The sequence below is a fragment of the Lepisosteus platostomus genome, chromosome 22 (genome assembly GCF_059453375.1).
Source record: "Lepisosteus platostomus isolate fLepPlt1 chromosome 22, fLepPlt1.hap1, whole genome shotgun sequence".
Lineage (NCBI taxonomy): Eukaryota > Metazoa > Chordata > Actinopteri > Semionotiformes > Lepisosteidae > Lepisosteus > Lepisosteus platostomus.
The window spans coordinates 12,857,612-12,879,059 of NC_142632.1; the positions used below are offsets into that span (position 1 = coordinate 12,857,612).

Genomic DNA, 21,448 nt, shown 5'->3' on the forward strand with positions numbered 1-21,448 from the left:
CACGGACTTGTTGCACCCTGAGGGCTGGGTTAAATACCGTAAGCTTCACCCCTCACTCCTCTTGGAAGACAAGAAGCCACCAGAGACAAATGGGCTCTGTAACCTTAACATTACATGATGGATCAGACTGACAAGGATATGGACATGGACAGAACTGTGGCTCCACAAGATGTAAGACTAATCTGAAACCAATATATAGATAAATGTATTACAATAATTAACACCAAAGTACTTGGAAAGAGACTTTGTTTCAACAGTCACAATACTGTAGGTAAGTAAGTGGTGACAGACCTCAGAAGTTATGTGGTGAAGTTTTGCACTAGCCTCTTATCACACAAGGCTTTCTCGTTTAAAATCCGAGACCATTTATTTCACTTTCCCATTTAAATTGGTGGCGCTTTTTTCACACCAAGCTTAGTCCAGTCCAACGGAGCAGAATTCTGAGAAGTAAGATAAACACTGAATGAAAATTAAGCCTTTTCTTCAGGAATATGTATAAGACTTAGCCAAGCACACAAATCCAATTACATTGCACCACATTATGGATAAGACTAACAGGCCTTCACCAAGATATCAGATGGACTGTGTGCATGTACAGCTGTTCTCAGTGTTGTCAGATCAGTTGGTAATTTGACCTTGGCAGGTATTCACCTTTTAAAAATACATAGAGGTGTGGAGCAGTTCCTATTATATTGACTGCCCAAATCTTTCTGAACACAGAGAAAAGAATTGTTGGATTTGAAAGAATAGTTTTGAAGAAAAGAGTACGTAAATCTTCCATTTGTGATAAAAAACAAGGTAAAGAGCATACTGTTAGGAGTGCTTACATTATTACCAAGAAAGCAGTCATTTCAATAGTTTCTGATTGTAACAGCACACATTCTGCTTTACTTACGTAACTGTATTAAAGCAGTAAGGACTTTTTCTGTTTCATAGGAAATTAAGTTTGTTTGGATCTGTTTTTTGGGTTTCTTCATCAAGATATAAACCTTTAAAAACAGTGAGAACAGACTGTAGATGGCTTCTCCGCAAGTGTCTATAACATCAAGGTGGTTTTCACTGCAAGAACAGAATGTCCCTGAAAAGGTAACACTTTCTCTTCGCAATGTACCATTTCATTATTTATATTACCTGTGTTTGAATTGCAGAAGCTTTGCTGTTTGGTAGAAAGGTATTAAAATACTTATTGCAAAAAAGTAGAAAAGGCATTGAATGTGCTTGAACCTATATTCTGGGTTTGGATACTGCTGACTTTGCAGTTAATAACTTAGCTTTTGGGACTTTTGCTGTAAAATGTAGCAGCAACAAGCATGTTAAAGCAAAAATCAATAATACTGAAAAGAAAGGATGTAAAATGTGGTTTTAGCTTGCAGTGTATTTTAAATAATTCTCCTCAAACCACAGAAATATTTTCAAGTTCTGATATATGATTTATTTTATACATTGATGTTATTTTTCTTTTAGTAAACATTAAAGCCAGTGGCACGTTTGAAATGCATATCATTATTATGTATGATTTTAAAATCGCTGACTAGCTACATGCCGTATCGGGGTCATAACTGAATGATGAAATTCCTTTTTCTTCTAATCAAATTTGAAAAGTTTGTAGGCAGGCTTGACTATGCCATGGATTTGTTTTTTGAAGAGGCATAATCTAATTCAGCATATTCCCATGGTAACAAACGTAACAAAACTAATGCCGCACGGGTTAGGTTAAACAGAACACACCTTAAGCTAAAGACTTAACACACACAAGTACACTTGCTTTACTGTTTCCTCATTTCCGATCTCTTTCTGAAAGAATTCCCAAACAGCCTGAGACTCCAGCTCATCTGTAACCTGCCTTAGTCCTTCCTCTTGCATTGTAAGAAGTCACCTGTTACTGTGTAGCTTGCATAACGTACAAGTCACCTTGACTACCTCCTAGCATTCATTAAATTACACAGAATAACCACTTGACCCTGAACACAGTCCCTGCTGATTTCAGCGTCACTCTGAACTCGTTGCATCCAAAACCCACGTTATGTTGGCCTGTGTCCAGGCTTCTCATTATTTTGCTGTTATTGAGAATACTAATAGAGAGAGTCTTTATTATCCGAAAGGGGCATTTTGTTTTACAGCAGCAGACAATATAAAGTAAAACACGCAAACAAACAATCCACATATACTGTACAGTACATACACAAAATAATCATTAGTTAAGCAATGCTATAGCCACATGTATAAATAAAAACTTAAATCTATTTGTTTTTAAAATGGTAGATCTGTAATTGGAGTAGTAATTGGAATTCATTAAGCAAAGATTGCAAAACAATCTCTAGGACAGAATATGCCTTAAGCAAAACTCACAAGTGATACAGTAGGTGTGGGACAAGGTCAAAAGATCTCACTCTTGACTTTCTGACATAGTTTGACAATACTTCCCAGTTTATTCTTGCTCCTCAGATTCAGATTCCCATCAGGAACAACAAATAATACCACACACTGTAGAATGTACATTAGAAAACAGTAAAGAGTAGTGACAGTTTGTACAAACAATAAACAAGCAGAAGAATAAAAATGTGGTAGCCAAGTCACAAATGCAGAGTGCAGAGGTGTGTTGAATTCTGAGGCATTGCACAGTTAGCAGTTAAGGATGAGCTCCTTAACTCAGGGTTCTTAAGTCTAGCAGTCCGTGCTTAAATGGAATCAGAATAATATAAACAAGCAGCCAGATAAATCGGAATCAGAATAATAGTTTAATCAGAAGTTGTTAGTTTGACCACTCATTTAAACCAAAGTGCATGACATTGTTTGGGCCAGAGGAAAGACCAGGGTCCCCCTGCCTGAACTGTTTTGTCCAGGCAGTGACTGAGATACCCCTGGGATCCTTTCTGAATTGAGAGGTGCTGAAGACAATCTAAATCCATGGCTTGATGGTTAGGGACCGACCTGTACCTGCTATAAAACCAGTCTGCACTGTGTGAATACCCATGCCAAGGAGAAGAGTGACGTCTTTGTTGGACTGATTTTAATTTCAGATATGTAGATGGAGCCGAGAGACTTTTGACAAACTGCCCTCCTGTTTGTGCTTTTCTGTATCACGTGTGGGAGTGAAGTGTTATTTTCAATCCTAGCTCGATGGAGGGCTGGAGGGAGAGAGAGTCACAGCACCAGATATTTGAAAGTACACACTACCTACAGTATTTGTGCTGGTAATTTTCACCCTATCTCTGTCCTTTACTTCATTTTCTCCAGTCTCAGCAATTACAGAAATGAGACAGCAGATATCAGGCACCGATCCCTCCGTTCCGTGAATTCCAATCCCAGACTCATTTTCCTCATCCAGTAAAGGTGTTTGACCCACATAATGCTATCATGAGTCCAGCTTCCCAGGTTAATGGAGGTGATTCTTCTTTGCTTTATGATGGAGATTATGTTGGTGAAACAAAGATCTGTGGTTTTAAACTTGGTCCTGGTGAAATCAATAACTTACTGTTCCAGATAGTGGCAGATCAATATATTAATTTCCTCCCAAACCCTAATTTACATTCAGCTCTGACCTCAAAGACAAGGGTAACTGGGTTATCTCTATACATTTCGCTTATTGTGACTTAATCACCTGATGCAGATTCATCTTGTGGTGATATTCTAGCCTCTGTGTTATGTTTGTCTCTGTGCTCACTTTGACAACAAGGCAGCTTAACCTGGTGGTTTCTTGGGGGTGTCCAGAATGTGTCAGCGTGCCCTCTGCAAGAACCAGTTCACCATCATCCATTTTGTTTAGAATGTATTGTAATTTCTGGCATCTGCTTACCATGTGCTGCCTTTCTTCCATTGTGTGAAGTGAAAAAACTAGCTTCTTTGTCGAAGCTTTTGGAAAAAAAATATAGCTGTTTCAAGCGCTGAAGTATGGGGGCGGCGGGTGTTGTATTGCTCTTTTTTTTTCAATCATATCCTGGAGTTTCTGAAATATCAAGGGAGACCTGAGCAGTGCACAGTAAAACAGGGCCTATGTAAAAATAGTTCTAAGACAACCGAAGCCCCAAGATATTCTCCTCTTTTAACTTATTCCTTTAATTGAAAAGCAAACTGAACAGATAATCATCAATTTTGTGATAGATGCAGTAGCAGCAGTAGAGTTTTACAGAGCAGCCTTTCCTACAAATACCACTGAAGTGACCAGCCGTTGAGAATTAAGTTAAAGGGTTTCTCTGAACTCCTTCTTGAGCTAAAAATGTCCCTACTCATTATGGGTATATATCAAAATATGTTAAATATATTGCATAGATATGTAATAAACATAATATGCATTGGTTGCAGACATTTGCTCAATTGGGGATTTATTTAAAAGCTAAAACTAGAGTAAAGTGGGGAAAGACTCCAGGCTAGAAAAGTTAAATAAAATCAAAATGTTAATTTTGAAGTTGTTTTCCCTTATGTCTACTGAAACTCATTTAGTCTGCATAGTGATATTCCTTCGCTTTGTTAATCATTTTGCCTGTAAATATTTAGGTTCATATTTAGAATCCAGTAAAATATTATATTAATATTTAATAAAATATTGTTCCTTATTAGAAGCAGGATAAAGCACTGGAGGTTTTTTTTGAAGGCTTTGATAACAGAACTGTTTTTTTTTCTGGGGGGCCTTAAAACAAATTTCAAAAGGTTTTCGTGACGGCTTTTGAAGTCACTTTGTATTCAGACGGACAAGTCTTTGATTCAAGGTGCAAAATCGTATTCCAAGCGTGTTCTGTTTGATGAATTAAGGCCATATAATCATTTAAGTCGGGAGACTGCGGCTGACAGCAAAGGAAAGACAGAGTTTATGAAAGAGCAAAATAACATTTTATTGCAGATAATTGTTTTAGTTCATCCAGTGCAGAAAATGGTCCAGAGGTTATTGTAATCACTAGTGTGCTTAGCACTGATTTACCAGTAACATTTTAGATGAAAGACTGCAAATTACATTTATAAAGTGCTGTATTTATAACCTGCGATAGATTAAAAGAGAAATAATTCTTGCTATTGATTAATAATGTTTAATAAAAAAGTATTTTTCTTAGATACATATTTTATTGACAATTTAGTAAATTTACAATGAACAACAAATATGAGTCATTAGCTGATTAACAGTGTTATGAGTCCTTTGCAGCCCCTAAACTAAACTGTTTCCTTATATGATTGAAAGGAAAGACAAACGAGTGGATAATAACTGAGAAAATAAAGAGGGCAGCAAAACAGAAGAGAATCTTCCTCTGTCTGCTACCATCCTTCCTGATTAACACATCTGAGCACCTTTAATTTGATATCCCTGTCATCAGAAAACCACGCAGACAGCAACCATCTGTCCAGGCAATTTCCTGAGCTCATCTCTCATCTGAATAACATTCCTTTGTTTTCATAGAAACATGATGTGTCACACCCAGGATTCATCACTTCTTAATAGTTTAGATCTCATAGAGCAAACATTAGGAATAGTTGAGATCTCAACAAATGGCCCAGTATTGATGATCAGTGTACATCAGTACTGTATCAGCCATACATCACTGTTCACTGTACATTGGGTAACATGCAGTACAGCAGATGTCCAGTGCTTTATATATTGTCATCATCCATCATACTTTGGCAGCCTTTGTTTTTTTAATGCTTCTAATTATTTAGCACTTGTTAATTTCTTATTGCTTTATCAATCTTCCACCTAATGATGTGCAAGTGAGCGTCAATGATTAAAATATAAATTATGCTGGTATCTTGACGTATTTATGAGGATCAACGGGCCATTTAGAGATGGGGATCAATACAATTTTTGAACTACAGCTTTGAAATGATATATTTTTTGTGCTTCTGAACACTGATCTTTCTCTGCATTGAGGTTAGATTTTCAAACGATCTGGCAGTTCAAATGGCTTTTATACTGTGAAAATTGTTAAGAGATCTTAAAAAACTGACACCCATCTTCATCTATATTTAAAGTGATGATGCAGTGAACCTATGTAAGAGTGATCTGCATAGAAGCAGAAGCTGAAGCTGCTAATTTTAAAACAAGTCATATTGAAAATGATAATTATTTGATGGTTGATGGCTGTCATTGTCACCAAGTAATGAGGACAATATGTGGAACTACTGGAGGGAGTAGATAACAGCTTAAGAGTATCTACTGTACAGTATATCACAATTCAGAAACTAGCTTTCTGCAAAGGACTACAAAGCGTAACAGTATCAGGAGCAATGTAGTGTCTTCTTTTCTTGACTGGCTCCATTATTATGACTGCTGCTTGCACCTTACTTATTTTCTTTGTAAAAATAAGTATACGGTATATGGTTTTGTTTTAAAGATTTTATATTTAACATCCAGGACCCAGAGTCAACAAACAGTTAAATATCTCCCTGAAATTGAGGTGAATAATGCTGTCTAAAGACTAGACAAGGTCTTTGCAAAGGCAGAAGAAGACCTACAGTATGTTCTCTCTTAGCTACGTGTATGCACAACTTCACTGTAGCCTTGAAGATTGTGGGCGCCAGGTTCTCGGCTGAGCTTAGATACTAAGAAAGGAACAGCTTCGTTTCACCATAGAGCAGTGTAGGACAGGGATTCTGGGCCTTAATCAGAGAGAGAATAAAACAAAGGAGGATGGAAAAAAAACATAATGACACTTGCCAATTATTATATAGCATAATCAATACTTTATTGTCCTATGAGATGGTACACTAATGGAATCAGTGTAGCTGGTGGCAGCCTTACATAAATATGGCACCCCATCCTTGTTCCTCTACATTACTGGGCCACCCACCTAGCGCCATTGTCAAGGGTAGATGGGTAGATGTTCACTGGAGAAGCCAAGATAGATACGAGTTTAACAATCCAGTTAATACAACAGATATTATTCTGTTTGTAAAGTGTGAGCAGATGCTTGATTTTCTGAAAATGAGCACAATGCGTGGTCTGCTTTTGACATCAAAGGGCTGGATTTAAATAGGCAGAATTTTGATTTTGGGACAAATAAAATATCAGGACACACACAAGTTCCAAGCTGTTCTGAAGCAATTAGATGACTGAGCAACTGAGCACAGATGCCAGCAGTACATAGAGTTCAAGTCTGTGGCTAAAAAAGAAAGAATAACCCATGAACAATATGGACATTTGATCACAAGGTACTCTGGACAGTGAGCCACTTATTGTCATTGATGGCACTTTCCAAGCATGTAGTGCAGCCGGTGAACGTGATTTCAGTTTAATGAGCCAGATCAAGACCAAATTACAGAAATGCTTCAAAGCCAACCACTTGGACCAGCTCGTGAGGATAAAGTCCACTGAAGAAGCAGATGGAGCCATAATCCTGGACAAAGTCGACAAGGACAGATGGGAGAACTGGGGTACATTGCTGCTTAATATGCCAGCAATTATTAATGCTTTAAAATCTTTAGGCTTTTGTGAAGTATAAGTCATCTTGTATACTCTAAATTTTTGCTTGCATTCAAAGGTTACTCCTTGGTTATATAACAGTATAACAGTGAGCCACACCGAAACGTTTTGAAGATATTCTGCTTGAAAGACTGAACGTATTTACCCCAAGAGCAAATCTAACTCTAGAACGCATTGGTGCCCAAATGCTTTAATAAATGAATCAAGAAGAGCCTGAGGAATAAGAAAGTAAAAAGATGATTTAAAAAAAATTAAAAATGAAAAAACATCTGTTTTCTCTGCTCTAAAACAAGGGGTAAATTAAACTAAAATGGAAAACGTCAGAGATGCTTACATTAATAAGTGAACCACAGCCGAAAAGTTATTTAAAAGCCTTTGTTAAGAAAAAGAATCTTTGTTCATCCATATTAGAAGTGGCGTGTCCCAAGAGAGTAGAACCCCAGGCAGGATTATGCCTATTGGAATTGTAACACACAGGGAAACTCTATAGGGATGAGCACAGGAGAAGCATTTCATTCTTGCTTGAACAGAAAAATGGAAAAACATGCAAAGCATTTGTTATATCCTGGAACATTTTCAGCTTTTGTTTTTTTTTTTAAATTCCTGATCCATAATAGACTGTTGAGCTGAAAATCAAAGTCTCATAAAAAGGTTAATAATAAATAACAGTTTGGCTGAATGGTGCTGTGTGTTTTTACTAACGGGTGTCGTTAGAAAAATAAACTCTGTTGTCTGGCAGGGACTGTTACTTCCATTTAATCCGTGTTCTGGTTGGTTACCCTTTATAATAATAAATTTCTAATGTAGCTGTTTTTCAGTAGACTTTGGAAATGAGAATCAATGTATCCCTCTAGACATTAAATCTCATCAATGCAGCTTTAAAAAGGGTTCTTTTCCTCATGTGCTCTGCAGAGCTGCACTCCACATCCTCTTGTCTCATCAGTACAGAACTGAAGAGTCAGTGGTTGTCGTAGAGGAAATAAAGCAGGCTTCTTAACAATATTAATTTACCCTGTTGTGTGCTAAATATGAAGGTTTGAGAATATTTTGCCCACAGAGTCTCCCAGGCAGTGCCTTGGTAAGGGAATCTAGAAAAGTAACTGGCTGTTGTCCATTGTGTGTCTTAGGGCTCTGTGCCATTTAAAGCTGTTTTTCTCCTAAGCCATTTTTTATTCAATTCAAGGTGCTTCATTGGCATGACCAAGGAGTAAAATCAGTGTTGCCAATGCAAAACAAATACATTGCTTTTCGGTATTGGCCTATTGACAACTTCAGCTGGGAGGAGGGTGGGTGTCCTTCGTGTTGCTGGTACTGTTTTTGTCTGATTATTAGGCATCAGTATAGGGTGAAATAAGGACATTCTGTGACTTTCAGGCTTCCATGCTCGGGGCACATCCAATTGATGTGGTAATAATTACTGTTAAGTGGATTAATGCGTGAACCAAGCTAGATCTGTCAATAATTTCATTCCTCTTTAAAGATCAGGAGGGAAGGGAGTCCTGTGTACAATCCCATGCTTTTTAACAGGTGACCTATTACGGAAATCTAAAACATACTAATACATTGATAATCAGTGAAATGCATTAAGCTTTTCTTTCATTTATACTGTAGCTGCATTTTTTCATCATTGATCCATTTCTCTGTGCTTCATGGTTAGTCTTGCAGGATATATTTTACAACATGTAAAGTAGTTTTCATGCTCAGACGAGCAGCAAATAAATAAAGGCATTATCTGACAGACTTTTCGATAGTGTGCTCTGTGTTCCAGAGCTTGGTAGGAAGAGGGAAAATGGGCAAATAGGTATTTGTCCAATCATATACTGTATTTGAATACATATGCTAACTGTACCCCTGCTCTGTTGTTCTGTTTGGGTTTTTCTTTGGCCTCAAAATAAACCACAAAGGATCTTAGGCATTTCTTTAAAAAATAAAAATAAATTACTGTGCATAAAAATTCATGATTTAGCATGCAGCACTTTGTCCAGGGCTTGAACCACAATAATTAGTTTGCTATTTATTTTTTTGTTGAGATTAAATAGAACAGAGACAACCAGAAAGCTGATGAAATTGATAAGGATTAGTGCCAAAATGCGCAAAATTGGGTGTTCAGAGCACAACCCCCCCCCGAAACATCTGGATTAGTTGGGGATATTTTATAGAAATACTTGAATAATATATGGGAATGCTTAGATTTTGGAATCTGAGTCATAAATAATCATAAACTAAGAAGTAAAGGAATAATATACAGTGTATGTATTGTTGAATTTGAATTGAGGGTACCGACTGAGTGATTAAGGAGCTAAGATCATCCTTTCCCTAACCTGACTGAATTCATGGGGGAGATCTGCCGATGTATGTATCTCCATTGCTCTGGAATTTATTACATTCAGTTTCCTTCTCTTTCCCCACAACTCTTGTTTCCAACCCAAGATACAGCATTTTTTATCTGTGCCTTAGAAGTAGCAGACTACTGACAGCTGCAGATTAGTATGCTGCCAGTGAGATCTAACTCAAGTTATTTTCTGGGGCATTTAAAACATTTCTCAAGCTGTCTACAAAGACACAACACAAGATCTAGAGCTGCTGTCTGCAGCAACATGCATTGCTTCACCTGTTGTTTGTAGTGAACATACTGAAATGCAAATCAAAAGCACGATCCTGCGCACAACATCAGCTTCATAATATTCTCTTTTTATTGTGTATATCTACAAAAGAAACATTCTTAGTTTATGTATGTTAAGATCAAAATAAGTGTAGATTGTAATATTTTCTTGATGGAAAATAATATGTGGTCAACCTGTTCAGGCTATTAGTGTGTACGTTTGTCTCAGTAACTGGATTCACTCGTGAAAAAAACAAAGCATTTCCTGCAGTGCACAAAAGGCTGTTCAGGGCTGGTAGCCATGGTAAAGTGTCTGAATTGGTGCACATTGTGGGTTCTGCATCTACTTCAAGGCTCATAGATAACCACTGCATAGAAAACTCTTCCTCAGCAGTAAAGCTTGACCATGAAACTTGCCTTTCTTTTCACTCTCGTGAATTAGCGTGTCTGTAGAGCATGCACAGTTCACAAACTTGTTCGCTTTGATCTTTACTCACCCTTGAAGGTCACTTTAACTGCAATGACAAATGGAATAAAAGCGTTATTCCACTATCCGCGGTCAGTGTGATACTGTATAAAATGAATTGAGTTTTCTTTTTACACTTTCTTCTCATTCATCGGTTTCCAATCAACTAATCCCAGCCAGGTGTCAAAGCTTCATTGGTTGAAGGAACATATATACAGTACTGTATGATCATAAAGTGTGGACTTCATCATCTAAATGTAAACAAAAACGTATTTATAGGTACCAAGTCCTGGGGAAAATAGGTGTAAATGTTTTTTCCTGATACTTAATCTTTGCCAACAATATTAAAGAATAAATGCTTGAGGCAGGTACGTAAAACGACAGCTGTAAAAAGATTGTCATGTATGTAGAATATTTTCTATATATATTTTTTATATTTAGAGTGTGTTTGATCTCTGAATAGTATGTACAGTAATACCTCCCCCCCCCCGATTATGAACTCGATTTTGAGGTGCATTAAATAATTTGTGTAATGCTAAGACTAGTCACATGCCCTTTATGTATCTATTATGAGAATTTGAATAATCTGACCTCTAAAATGGGAAATAGTAGCTTCTTTTCTCAGTGCGACAGCTGCACACTTTATGTCAGCCTAAAAGCACAGTGTGCGCACAGTATGTTAGCCTCCAACCTTAAGTCACCCCAGGTGACTTAACTGTAAGGTATGCGTTGCTGAGAGACTATGCTTGGGTGCTCCCAGTGGGGTAAAGATTTATCTAAGTACTATCACAGTTGCTAGGGGATACACTTCTTTGTGATATCTGAGCTCTGTCTGTTCTGGGTGCAATGGCAAAAAATAAGCAATGGGCTAGATGTCATGTTTGTCACAAAACGGGAGAGATGATTTTAACAATAATTCCAAATGGTGGTGTTAAAAAAGTCAACGTATGTCTTATTGGATATGGAATGGCTGTACTATACTTTCCAAGTGCTTCAAGGAACTTATAGAACTTATAGACAATATGACATTTGTTTTAATATTAGTGATTTAGTGACTCAGGGCTGGAATTACAGGGCATAAAAATACAACCCTGCTGACTTTAATGGCTTCTATTAATTATGATTATATCTTTATATCTACCTGCTCTTTGTTATTTATTAACTATGCCAAAAGTGAGATACCAAGGTGGATGGTCATATTTTTTAAATACGTTTACTTGTTTTAATTAATTGGAAAGGAAATGTTAGAGCTTGCATAAATGTAGTCGACTATAATGACCAAATAAGTTTAATTCTGAATATTTTAATATCTGTGACTAACCCTCCATACCCTACTGTTAGACTTTATTGCATAAGAAGGTTATTTGAACAAGGTTTTTAAACCTAGGAATGACAGTAAGTATCATTTCTTGTCATAAACCTTCCTCATGGGATGTGTGTTTATATCTAATTTTCCTGGTATAATCTGGTGCATTTCCAGCCTCAACCTTTCCCATTTCAAATGTGCTGACATCTTCACTAACTACATATGACATGTTTGTGCCATCACTTAAATGTTTTCATTATGATAAATTCGTAGGAGATTAAGACATGAATATACTGTATATGCACTGTAATACTTCTTAACCTTCAGTTGTTTTCTTTAGAATGAAGGACAGGAGAGGAAAATAGTCCCGCATTATTGATCCCTAGAATTATTTTAAAAAGAAGGCTGCCAAACAGCTCTATGATCCTTTACGTACGAGGATTTTGTGGCACAGAACAAAATGCACCAGTGTATATTAAATATTCGACTTATTCATTTGTCATAGGGATAAGAAGATCAGCTTTGGGAATCCTTAACGGAACCCATATCACTGTTGTTTTCATTAACCTTCGTGTAAGCAGAGATGCACCTTTCAGGGGAAGCCTATTGGCACTGAATCCCCGAATTCAGAACATAATTCCATGAGGGAAATGGCAAAGCATAAAAATGAGCACTTTGTAATTTTATTGTAAGGCCATAAAAGAAAGACGCTTGCAGTAACTCCTCTTCTGTGTTGGAGAGGGGCTTTGTGCTTGAGACACTGTTTCTTTTCTCTAAAATGTAATCCCTTTTAGTAGGTCTTATAAATCTTAATGCTGGGACTGGCACATCGACAGCTTTTGCTGCTTTTATGTTCTCGGATTTTATCCTCCTAAGCCCGTGTTGGTTTCACGAGATTTCCTTTCCACTGGTTGCCTGAACTTCATTAGGTGGTTTAGCAGTATATTCCTTTTATGCTTCAAGAATGCTTTTATCAGGAGTGTGAAAATTACAATTTGAGTATGGAAAAAGCAGCATTCAGAAATATCACTAAGTTTGTTGTGTACCGTATGGCACTTCTTTCTTTAGATTCATTGTTTAGTAAGGATCACTTTGCTTGTGAAGCACATGACTGCACTTAACATGAGATTTAACAGGTGCAATAGAAGACTCAATTAAACTATGAAGGCCGTTAAAAAGTTACTGATAGAAATTCTGAGGCATTTTTATGACTATGAAACAATGAGAATATCCCCTGGTTATAGGCTGTGTTATAGCTTGATATCACATTGGTGTAAAATTAAAAACGAAATCTGCATTAAGATGGAGCTCATATCTGCTCTATGAAATAATTTAGCTGACTGGTTAAAGAAATGCTGTGCACAAAGTGGAGGTTAATTCATCCCAGACAGAACTGAGTTGTCACACAGTGCACATTGAGTTGTTTATTGAACTGGAACGGTTGTGCAAAGTCCGCAACATTAATGATGTGATTTATTTTTCATCCAGTTTGACATGCAGCGAATAACACTGGAAGAACTCAAGCACATCTTGTTTCATGCTTTCCGGGATCACCTCACAATGAAAGACATTGAAAACATCATCATCAACGAAGAGGAAAGCCTGAATGAAAACTCTGGAAACTGCCAAACGGAGTTTGAAGGAGGTGAGTAAGGAATCGGCACGGTGATTTTCAACACACGTAGCTCTCCAGCCACTTTATTTAGATCTGTCTTCCCTGTCAGTAAGCATTGAGGTTAGGCTTTCACAATCAGCCTCTGTCAAACAACTGTACTGTACATTGTCTTTCACTGATGATGCCTTTACAGTACTGTATGTAGTGCTAATTAAGCAATGTCATCAGTACAACAAGCGATGAAATAATTGGCAGATTAAAAAGACAAGCAGGGTCCTTTTCTTTTTTTTGCTTTCCTACATTAGCCTTCAAAGCTGTTGAAAAATATTGAAGAAATAGTGATGAATAAATATTGCTAAGTCCCCACAGTCCCCGTGGAATTAGTTGTGTCACTATCTGATAACATATTAAGTAATAATTTAAATATTCATATTTTCTAGTAAAGAGCTTTGAGTCCAGCAGATTGTTTGCTAATAGCCACTAGAATGGAAATTAAAACCTATTTTTCAGTATAAATTACATCTACCTTTTCAAAGAGAGAAATAAAATCTTCCCATGTTTTGTCTTTATTCAGATCTCCAGCACTCCTGAAACTCACTGATGAATACCCTAATAAGTTATGGTTTCTGGAAGCTCTGGTTATTTATGAGCAGTTGTCTTTACTAATTAGACACTGACTTTGTTAATTTAAGGAGAATTTGGGCAGACAAATGAAATTCCAGTCTAGTGCGCTACATGGTTTTTTTAAATTGAGAGCACCATGACATGTCTGTCTCTACCTGGAGAAAGGCAAATGTATTTCAGTACTGGAGGATCACAGAATTTGCTGGCACTCTGCAATTTGGTAAATAGACTGGTAAAATGTTTTACTGGGTTGCATTGCAAAATTGTCCTGCAGGTTAGGTTTGGTTTTGAAGTGATACAGGTATGTAATTTATAACATGCCACATATTTAGCAATACTGTCTAGTCTATTACATTTTCCACTGAATGGAAACTCCACTTCAAAAAATATTTAAATACCTTATTGTTGTCAAAACTGGCACATAAATAAGTTCTGAGCAATAGCCATTCCTGTCAAAATTGCACAAAATCTTGAATTGCATTCTTTTCACAAACCACTCAAACCTTCCTTTTACCAACACCATTACAGATCTTCTTTAAAACTGCTCAGGAAAGGGCAGAGCCTACAATTTCTGCTCTGGCTTTTGTTGATTCTGAAGTGTGATTTTTTTAATTTGATGAGGAACCTTATTTTCCATTGCCCCTTTTTGTAATAAGAATATTCACAATCCTCTAGTATTTTTTTTTACAAATTTAAAATCCAATATGCTTACTAGTTTGACAGATCCACCCTGTTTCAGGCATGATTATATAAGAACCTAAGAGCAGTTACAGAAAAGAGGAGGCTCATCTGGCTCATCCATACTGTTTGGTAAATGTAGAAATAAAAGCTGAAAAATGTTATATGGAGAAAGAACAGAACTCTCTATTAATCAGAATCTTCCAATTTGTCTGTCTCTACATTTAGAATCTTGTGTTTTGTGGAAGTGATCAAATATATCCGTCACATCAAGGGGATGATCCTGATCTGTATTGGTCATACAGCATATCTGAATGGATTAATTACATTAAATAACTTTGCACCTGTCTGATATTAATAATGATTTGAGGCTCTCATTTCACTCCATATTCTCATGTTTACAGACATTTTGTTTTAAGTATTGGTTTTCATGAGGTGAATTGTTAACATTTATTTATTGGATATTCTGAATGAGTGATTTGTGTTTAATTTGTATTAATTACTTGTATTAGTTATGTTTTACAAATCCAGATTGGAATATTGTAGTTGAATGTGCTCGCCACCTATAACTTGCTTTTGAACTTGCGTTCTACAGCCACTTGAAATTAATTAACGGGATAATATAAAGTGTAACTGTTTTGACGCTTGAGGGTTTTAAATGCCAGTCATGGCTGTTCTTCATTTGCTCAGCACTAATGACACTGGCATACTTCTGCATCAGGGACTTTTTGATGTTTTGGAATACTACATGTAGTTCTGCAGCGTTTTTGAATTAGAGTTCTGCTTTCTCCTTCCTCATCTAATCCCGTTGTGCATGTGTCCAGAAATTCATTAATTTGTTCATTTGGGATAAAAACTAATTTGGACATGAAAATGAAACACGCTAAAAGTGAATTGGGAAATCTGCAGTTGGTTTGCACTCTTCCCAAGGTTGTGAGTAGCACATTGCTTTCTGATTGAACGAATTCTCTGGAATTCATACTTTTCAGGCTGGTGGTAAACTCCTGTTTATCGTCAGCGTTCTACAAAATGATTCCTTACGCTATTGAAAGTCTTGATTGCCCTGGAGCAAAAGAGAGCTGCCGAGTTGGATCCTGTTCCAGAGGCTGAGAGAAATGAAAACAATATTGTGGAATGGAGCATGTTTGCAATTCCAATCCTCTTTGTTCCTTGGCTGCCTGAGTCTAATAACTTGGTTTCTGTTTCAGTTTGAACTGCATTTTCCTGGCAGATAAACATCTGAAACACACAAGCTGTAAGCACTGACTTATTTTGTAGAGTAAATAAGGGCACCCATGTCACAGACACCCAGCCTATTATCCATGAATCAGAACGGATATTGTTTTTCCCCTGAGTAAAAAGACTGGATGTACAGTAGTTCAACTGGAAATTGCTGAAATGTCTGAATCCTTAGTAAGAGAGGGAAACAAATTGTTCGCTCTAAGTTTATTAGAGATTTGAGAAATGTCTTTTAAAGATGCAGAAAGTAAAAAAAAAAAAAAACAGTGCTTTAAAATTTGTAGTGTATTTTTGCTTCACGCCCAGTAATACATTTAAAGGTCAAACCCACACGCAGAAACACCTTTGAATTGCATTATTCTCTGCCCGCTCAAATGACCTTGTCCTTGTGATCGTGACTGTCTCCTTTCCATTTTTTTCAGTCCATTCAAAAAAGAAGAACAGACAGACGTGCGTCCGGAAGAGCCTTATTTGCGCCTTTGCCATGGCATTCATCATCAGTGTTATGCTCATCGCTGCCAATCAGATGCTAAGGAATGGCATGGAATAGCCACAGCACTGTGAACAGGGCCTAACCATGCATGCGCATGCCAGTGGGTGAATTCATTTCCTTTTAGAAAAAGAAAAAGAAAAATCAAACAAATCCGTTTTTAAGAAGAGAAAGGGTTGTTTTTTTTTCCCCCGCAGGTGGGTGACACAGAAAAACATGTCTATTGAGAATGAAGCCGGTAGTGTGACTTGTCTGGAGACTCAACTACATCTTTCTGGCAGGGACATAAAAGGGCTGTCTATCGCTTTTAGGGTATTTTGTTTCCTAATGCAATAACGTACAGGAGTTCTGAATTATCACTCCACCTGAGCTGTTGTTATTTTAAGTGTTTCAGGCTTCCAGTTTCAGTAAGCATTGATGCAATGTTGTGTATAGTAATCAGCAACTGGTTTGAGATTAGCAAGGGACAGTGCTAAACTATCTCTCCAAGAAAAATGTTTTCATTACTGTTTTTTTAGAATAACCATTATGGTCCATAGCATTTTTTGAGGGGGTGGTGTTAAAATGCCTTCATATGTCAGATGTTTGATATCATGACTCTGTATCCATTTTTAAGATTTCTTTTAGCAAAGCTTTTAGTGCTTGCATTTGGGATGAACTGAAGGACTTACCTTCAAGGTTTTTCAGGCTTATTAATGAGACCTTTGGAATATTTAAGATAACATCTGTTTTCTCAGGTTACATTTGCTGGAATTTTATAGACTTTCTTTTGAGCTCAGGTCAAATGGGGACCGTGTTTCATCGTTTATGCATGTAATTGAGTGAGACTTGGAGCTAAACACGACACTTTTAATGATTATGTTTAATGCAAAATTGTGTTTTTGTTTTTGTACAATCACAGCTGCCTGTAGGTCTTTTGTTTCACCCATCCCAGTCTCTTGCTCATAACATCAAAACATCAAAAACAAATACTCAATTAGCTCAGAAATTTTCAGCTTCATCTTCAAGAGCCTCAGTGTACTTGAGGTGAATGCGAACTCTATCAAAGGCTTGTTTAACACTATGCTGACTGGACAATTTTTACAGTCTGTTTCAGATTCAATTCTGACCTATATTTCTTTTATATTCAGCTATATGTCCCCATATGAACTCACAGCCCAATGGCAGGGGCAGAATGCAGTAAATACTAGGGGTTCTGAGAATAGAGGTTTCTTTTGTTTCACTGAGCTCTGCTCCAACCTGCCTGTCTTGTCAATAGTAAAGACAACCTATCCTCCTTTAAAATGGATGAGTGTGCAATATTTCATCTGGAACAAATATTGCAAAGATTACCCAACCAAGCTTTAGATTTAATTTCTGTAAGGGCTGCTTTACCTGTATTGTCAAGACTGGAGGTAAGATATATTTGAGATGGTTTTCTTTTATTTTTCCTTGATGTGTTGTTTCAGTTCTCCATAAGCAAGCAAGGTACTTTATTAACCTTAAATATATTCCTTTTCTGTGCTTTTTGGGAACTATACATATTGGCTTGTTCCGAATGTTTGTTACGTGCATTACCATTAGCGCTTTTGTGACTTGGGTCACAAGAAAAGCTGATTGAAATTCAGCTGAAACCCTGACAACGGGTGGATTTGTGCCCAAAATGACCTGAAAGCAGAGCTTTATTGCTGCTATGAGCATTGATATATATATAGGCAAGTACTGTAGTATATTCCAGTACATTGGCCACTTAAAGAAAATGACCTCAGACGTTTTATTTTATTGGAGAACACAAAGAATCAGAAATGGGAAATGGACATATAGCAAAATGCAGGGATAAAATGAGGGAAAAGAAAAGAAGTGAAATGATACACAAACACAAGGAGAAGAAGTTCTCTTTGGTGCAGTAGTTGTCTTTTCCTAGTGTGTTTTTTTAACCTTGGACACTGAAGCTTTAAACGAGGGTACTTCTGAACTCCTGTATAAACCTTCTTGGTAATGTACAAATTTTAACCACCTTAAGTTTTCTGAGGACTGCTTACATTTAATGCATGCTATTAATAATAAATCTGTATATACCCCTTATTGTATGACCTGTATCCAGTGTTATTTGATGATAATGTGCGTGCATGATGATTTGTGAGCCCTTTAATACGTTCTGCTTCTGAAGATCTCAGTAGTGTATGAGGGAGTTGAGTACTGATGCTGATGGCAGGAACACTCAGAAGAGTAACCTGTCATTAGTCTATCAATCCCTTATACAACCTCTGTGTTAAGCCATACAGCAGAAATGTATTAAACCCGCAAAAGAGTATGTATATATTTTCTAACCCTCCCTCAGAGCAAGCTGTTAAATTTGGAAACAGAAAATCAATTATTTTGTTGGCACCTTTTTTGATATTGCTATTTTTTCTCTCCATTTTTTTCTATTTCACTGCAAATAGACAACCAGCTACACTGTAACTGGCTAAGTAATGTGCTATTAAGTGCTAGCTTAATGTCATTTATACAATGGTGTCATCTGGTGGCTATGTCAAAAATTACAGAGAGCTTCTACAGCTAATGCTCTACTGTTTTCAGACACAGAGTGGATACTAAGGAGATGCAAATTCTCTGGGCACAGCCGCAAACATTTGTGTGATACTTTTTACATTATTGCTTTAATGTTTTGCATGTGTTTGATCTATATTTTGCATCCACAATGTTTATTTCTAATCAATTTATTTATTCTTTTAGAGCAATTATTTTTTGCTCTTCCACCTTTCAACTTAGAAAAAATAACATTTGCCTTCTGTGGCAGGATGCCGAACATTCTACAGAAGGAATTCACACATGACTTAGGCCACCTATGTTGAGAAAAAATATAAAGATATATAAAGATTTTTAAAGGATTAAGACGCTAATTGTTTGACTTGGTTCATTGCTGCGTTCCTGCTTAAAATGAATATATCCATCTGTGTAGCTCCCAAAGCTTCCCAGAAAATATTTTCTTATTTATCACTAAAGGTCGACAGGATAGTTAGGCTGTTTGAATCCTATTGCTTTCTTGGAGAAACAAAGGAGGTAGAAAGGGGAAGAAAACACATCATTCACTATGGAAAATGAAAGAAATGTGAACAATTAGCTTTTTGTTATGGATTCATATGCATAGGTCTGTTTCCTTTCATTTCTGGTACTCTGCTTTCTCTGAAGTTTGATCACCATTCATAGAACATGAACAGAATACTATTTTACCAAAACTCCTTCGAAATCACTCTTCTCATGAATTTTGGCAAAGACAGTGTTGGAATGGCGCTGGCGCTGTATGGTTTTTGGAACTCTGATGGCAAATGTTATAGTATAGATGGATGCTTTTAGAGTCCAACTGTTTTTCAGATTGGACAAGGAGCTAGTGCTATTTCATCCTTAAACATTGGCAAAGCGTTTGAAAGCTTCTCTAGGAGTTATCCCTTTATTTCAGTGGGAGGGACAATTGAAATAGAAAACTAAGCAGTCTGACTTAAACTTCAGTAGCATGGTGGTTAAATGACAAACTATTGTATAAAAATATGTACATAGTCTATATAAATACATATATATATAAATATATATGTAAACTTGGCATGCAGAGTATTATATATGTAGGCAATAGACAAGAAGGTATGATCATTGTTCTAATATGAATAGTAGAGAAAAAAAGCTAATAAAACAATTGTAAATATTTAAATCTGTACAAAAATAAATGGACAGCATTTATGCAATAAAATGAAAGTTTTTATAATGTGTCAGTGTTTTATTTTTTGCTTGTTTTTCTGTGGAATTCTTTTGCATAAGTGATTTGTGCATTTGTGTTCTGGCTTTTCAGTGTTGACACTGAATAGTATGTTGGTCCTGTTGTTTTTTGCTGCTATCCTGGATTGCATTTTGTGTAGGTGAGTGAATTTCTTTTCCATTTTGACTCTCATATTTTGCCCTGGGCACCAAGCATGTGGAAGCCCTGCTAAAATGGGCTTTGGATTTGAGTAAAATGTATCTGGTCTAAAAGGGGTCTTTGTGACAAGGTGGGGAAGTCTTTCGCTTGGCTTTGTTAATGGGTATTTTTCCACGTTGGAAATGTGTTCCAGGTGTAGTACAGGGAACCCCAACACGGGTTCTCAAGGGCTGCTGTCCAGGTTTTACAGGTCCCACTCAACCTCCAGCTTCTTAGGAACTGGGAAAGGACTTTGTCCAGTTAAGCACGTAATGAGCTCAATTAGGTAAGTAAGGACTCAAGGAGAAGGAAAAACAGAATGCTTTTGGCACTCCAGGATGGGTTGTGTCTGTGTCAATAACAGTTACACGCTTTTAAAATGGATTTGTGATTGTTTAGCAAGCTCACAGCCCCCACCTTATCTTTGCCTTTTTGTAGTCTTTAAAAAAACAATCTAATCTTACACACTTACTCATAGTGGTTTGGGCACATGTTGTTGCCTGTGATCTATACCTGTTAGCTAAGCATAGTCGCTTACAGAGACCTAAACCAGAAAGATCATTTTGAATCCGTAAAAGACAGGGTGGGCACCCGAGTCCTAAATCTGTTTATTGTCACGAGGCTGTCTACACAGGAACAGGCTATGTCACCTGGTGTCAAGGACTCTTCAAGATGGCTACCTGCCTTTTGAGCAAACCTGTCAGGAATCACCAGGTTTGTTGTTTTAAATCAAAATCTAAACCCAACCCAAACTCTAGCCTCCTGTATATGGAGTGGGAACTCTACTACTGTATTATAGTCACTACACGTGTATATTGTCTGTATGTATGCATAGACATTCATGACAAAGGTATCTGGATGCTGCACATTCTTAAAAGGTTTTTCCAGCATTCAGAGAAATCGGCTTTAAACTGACCAAGCAGCTCAAATGGATACGGTACAGCAAAGTAACCACAATACACTTCAAAGGTATAGAGTTTCAAATGACACGGTGGTATGTCAGGCATCTCTTACCTTAATATAACATCTTCCTTATCCATATCTTTGGAAGTCTTTCATGATAGTTTAGATAATAATAATAATAATAATAATAAT

The 21,448-nt window shown here is 36.9% G+C and overlaps 1 protein-coding gene across 3 annotated transcripts in view; it reads left to right on the forward strand.

Annotated features, from left to right (window-relative positions):
* caln1 (calneuron 1) overlaps nt 1-20,164 on the forward strand; it is a 51,781-nt gene extending 31,617 nt beyond the window's left edge. For all 3 annotated transcript variants that reach the window (XM_088615877.1, XM_088615874.1, XM_088615876.1), the window contains exons 5-6: nt 13,268-13,424; nt 16,358-20,164. In XM_088615877.1, the coding sequence (XP_088472003.1) occupies nt 13,268-13,424; nt 16,358-16,485 (285 nt within the window). In that variant the 3' untranslated portion in view covers nt 16,486-20,164. The remainder of the gene's footprint in view (nt 1-13,267; nt 13,425-16,357) is intronic.
* Nucleotides 20,165-21,448: the final 1,284 nt, after the last annotated feature.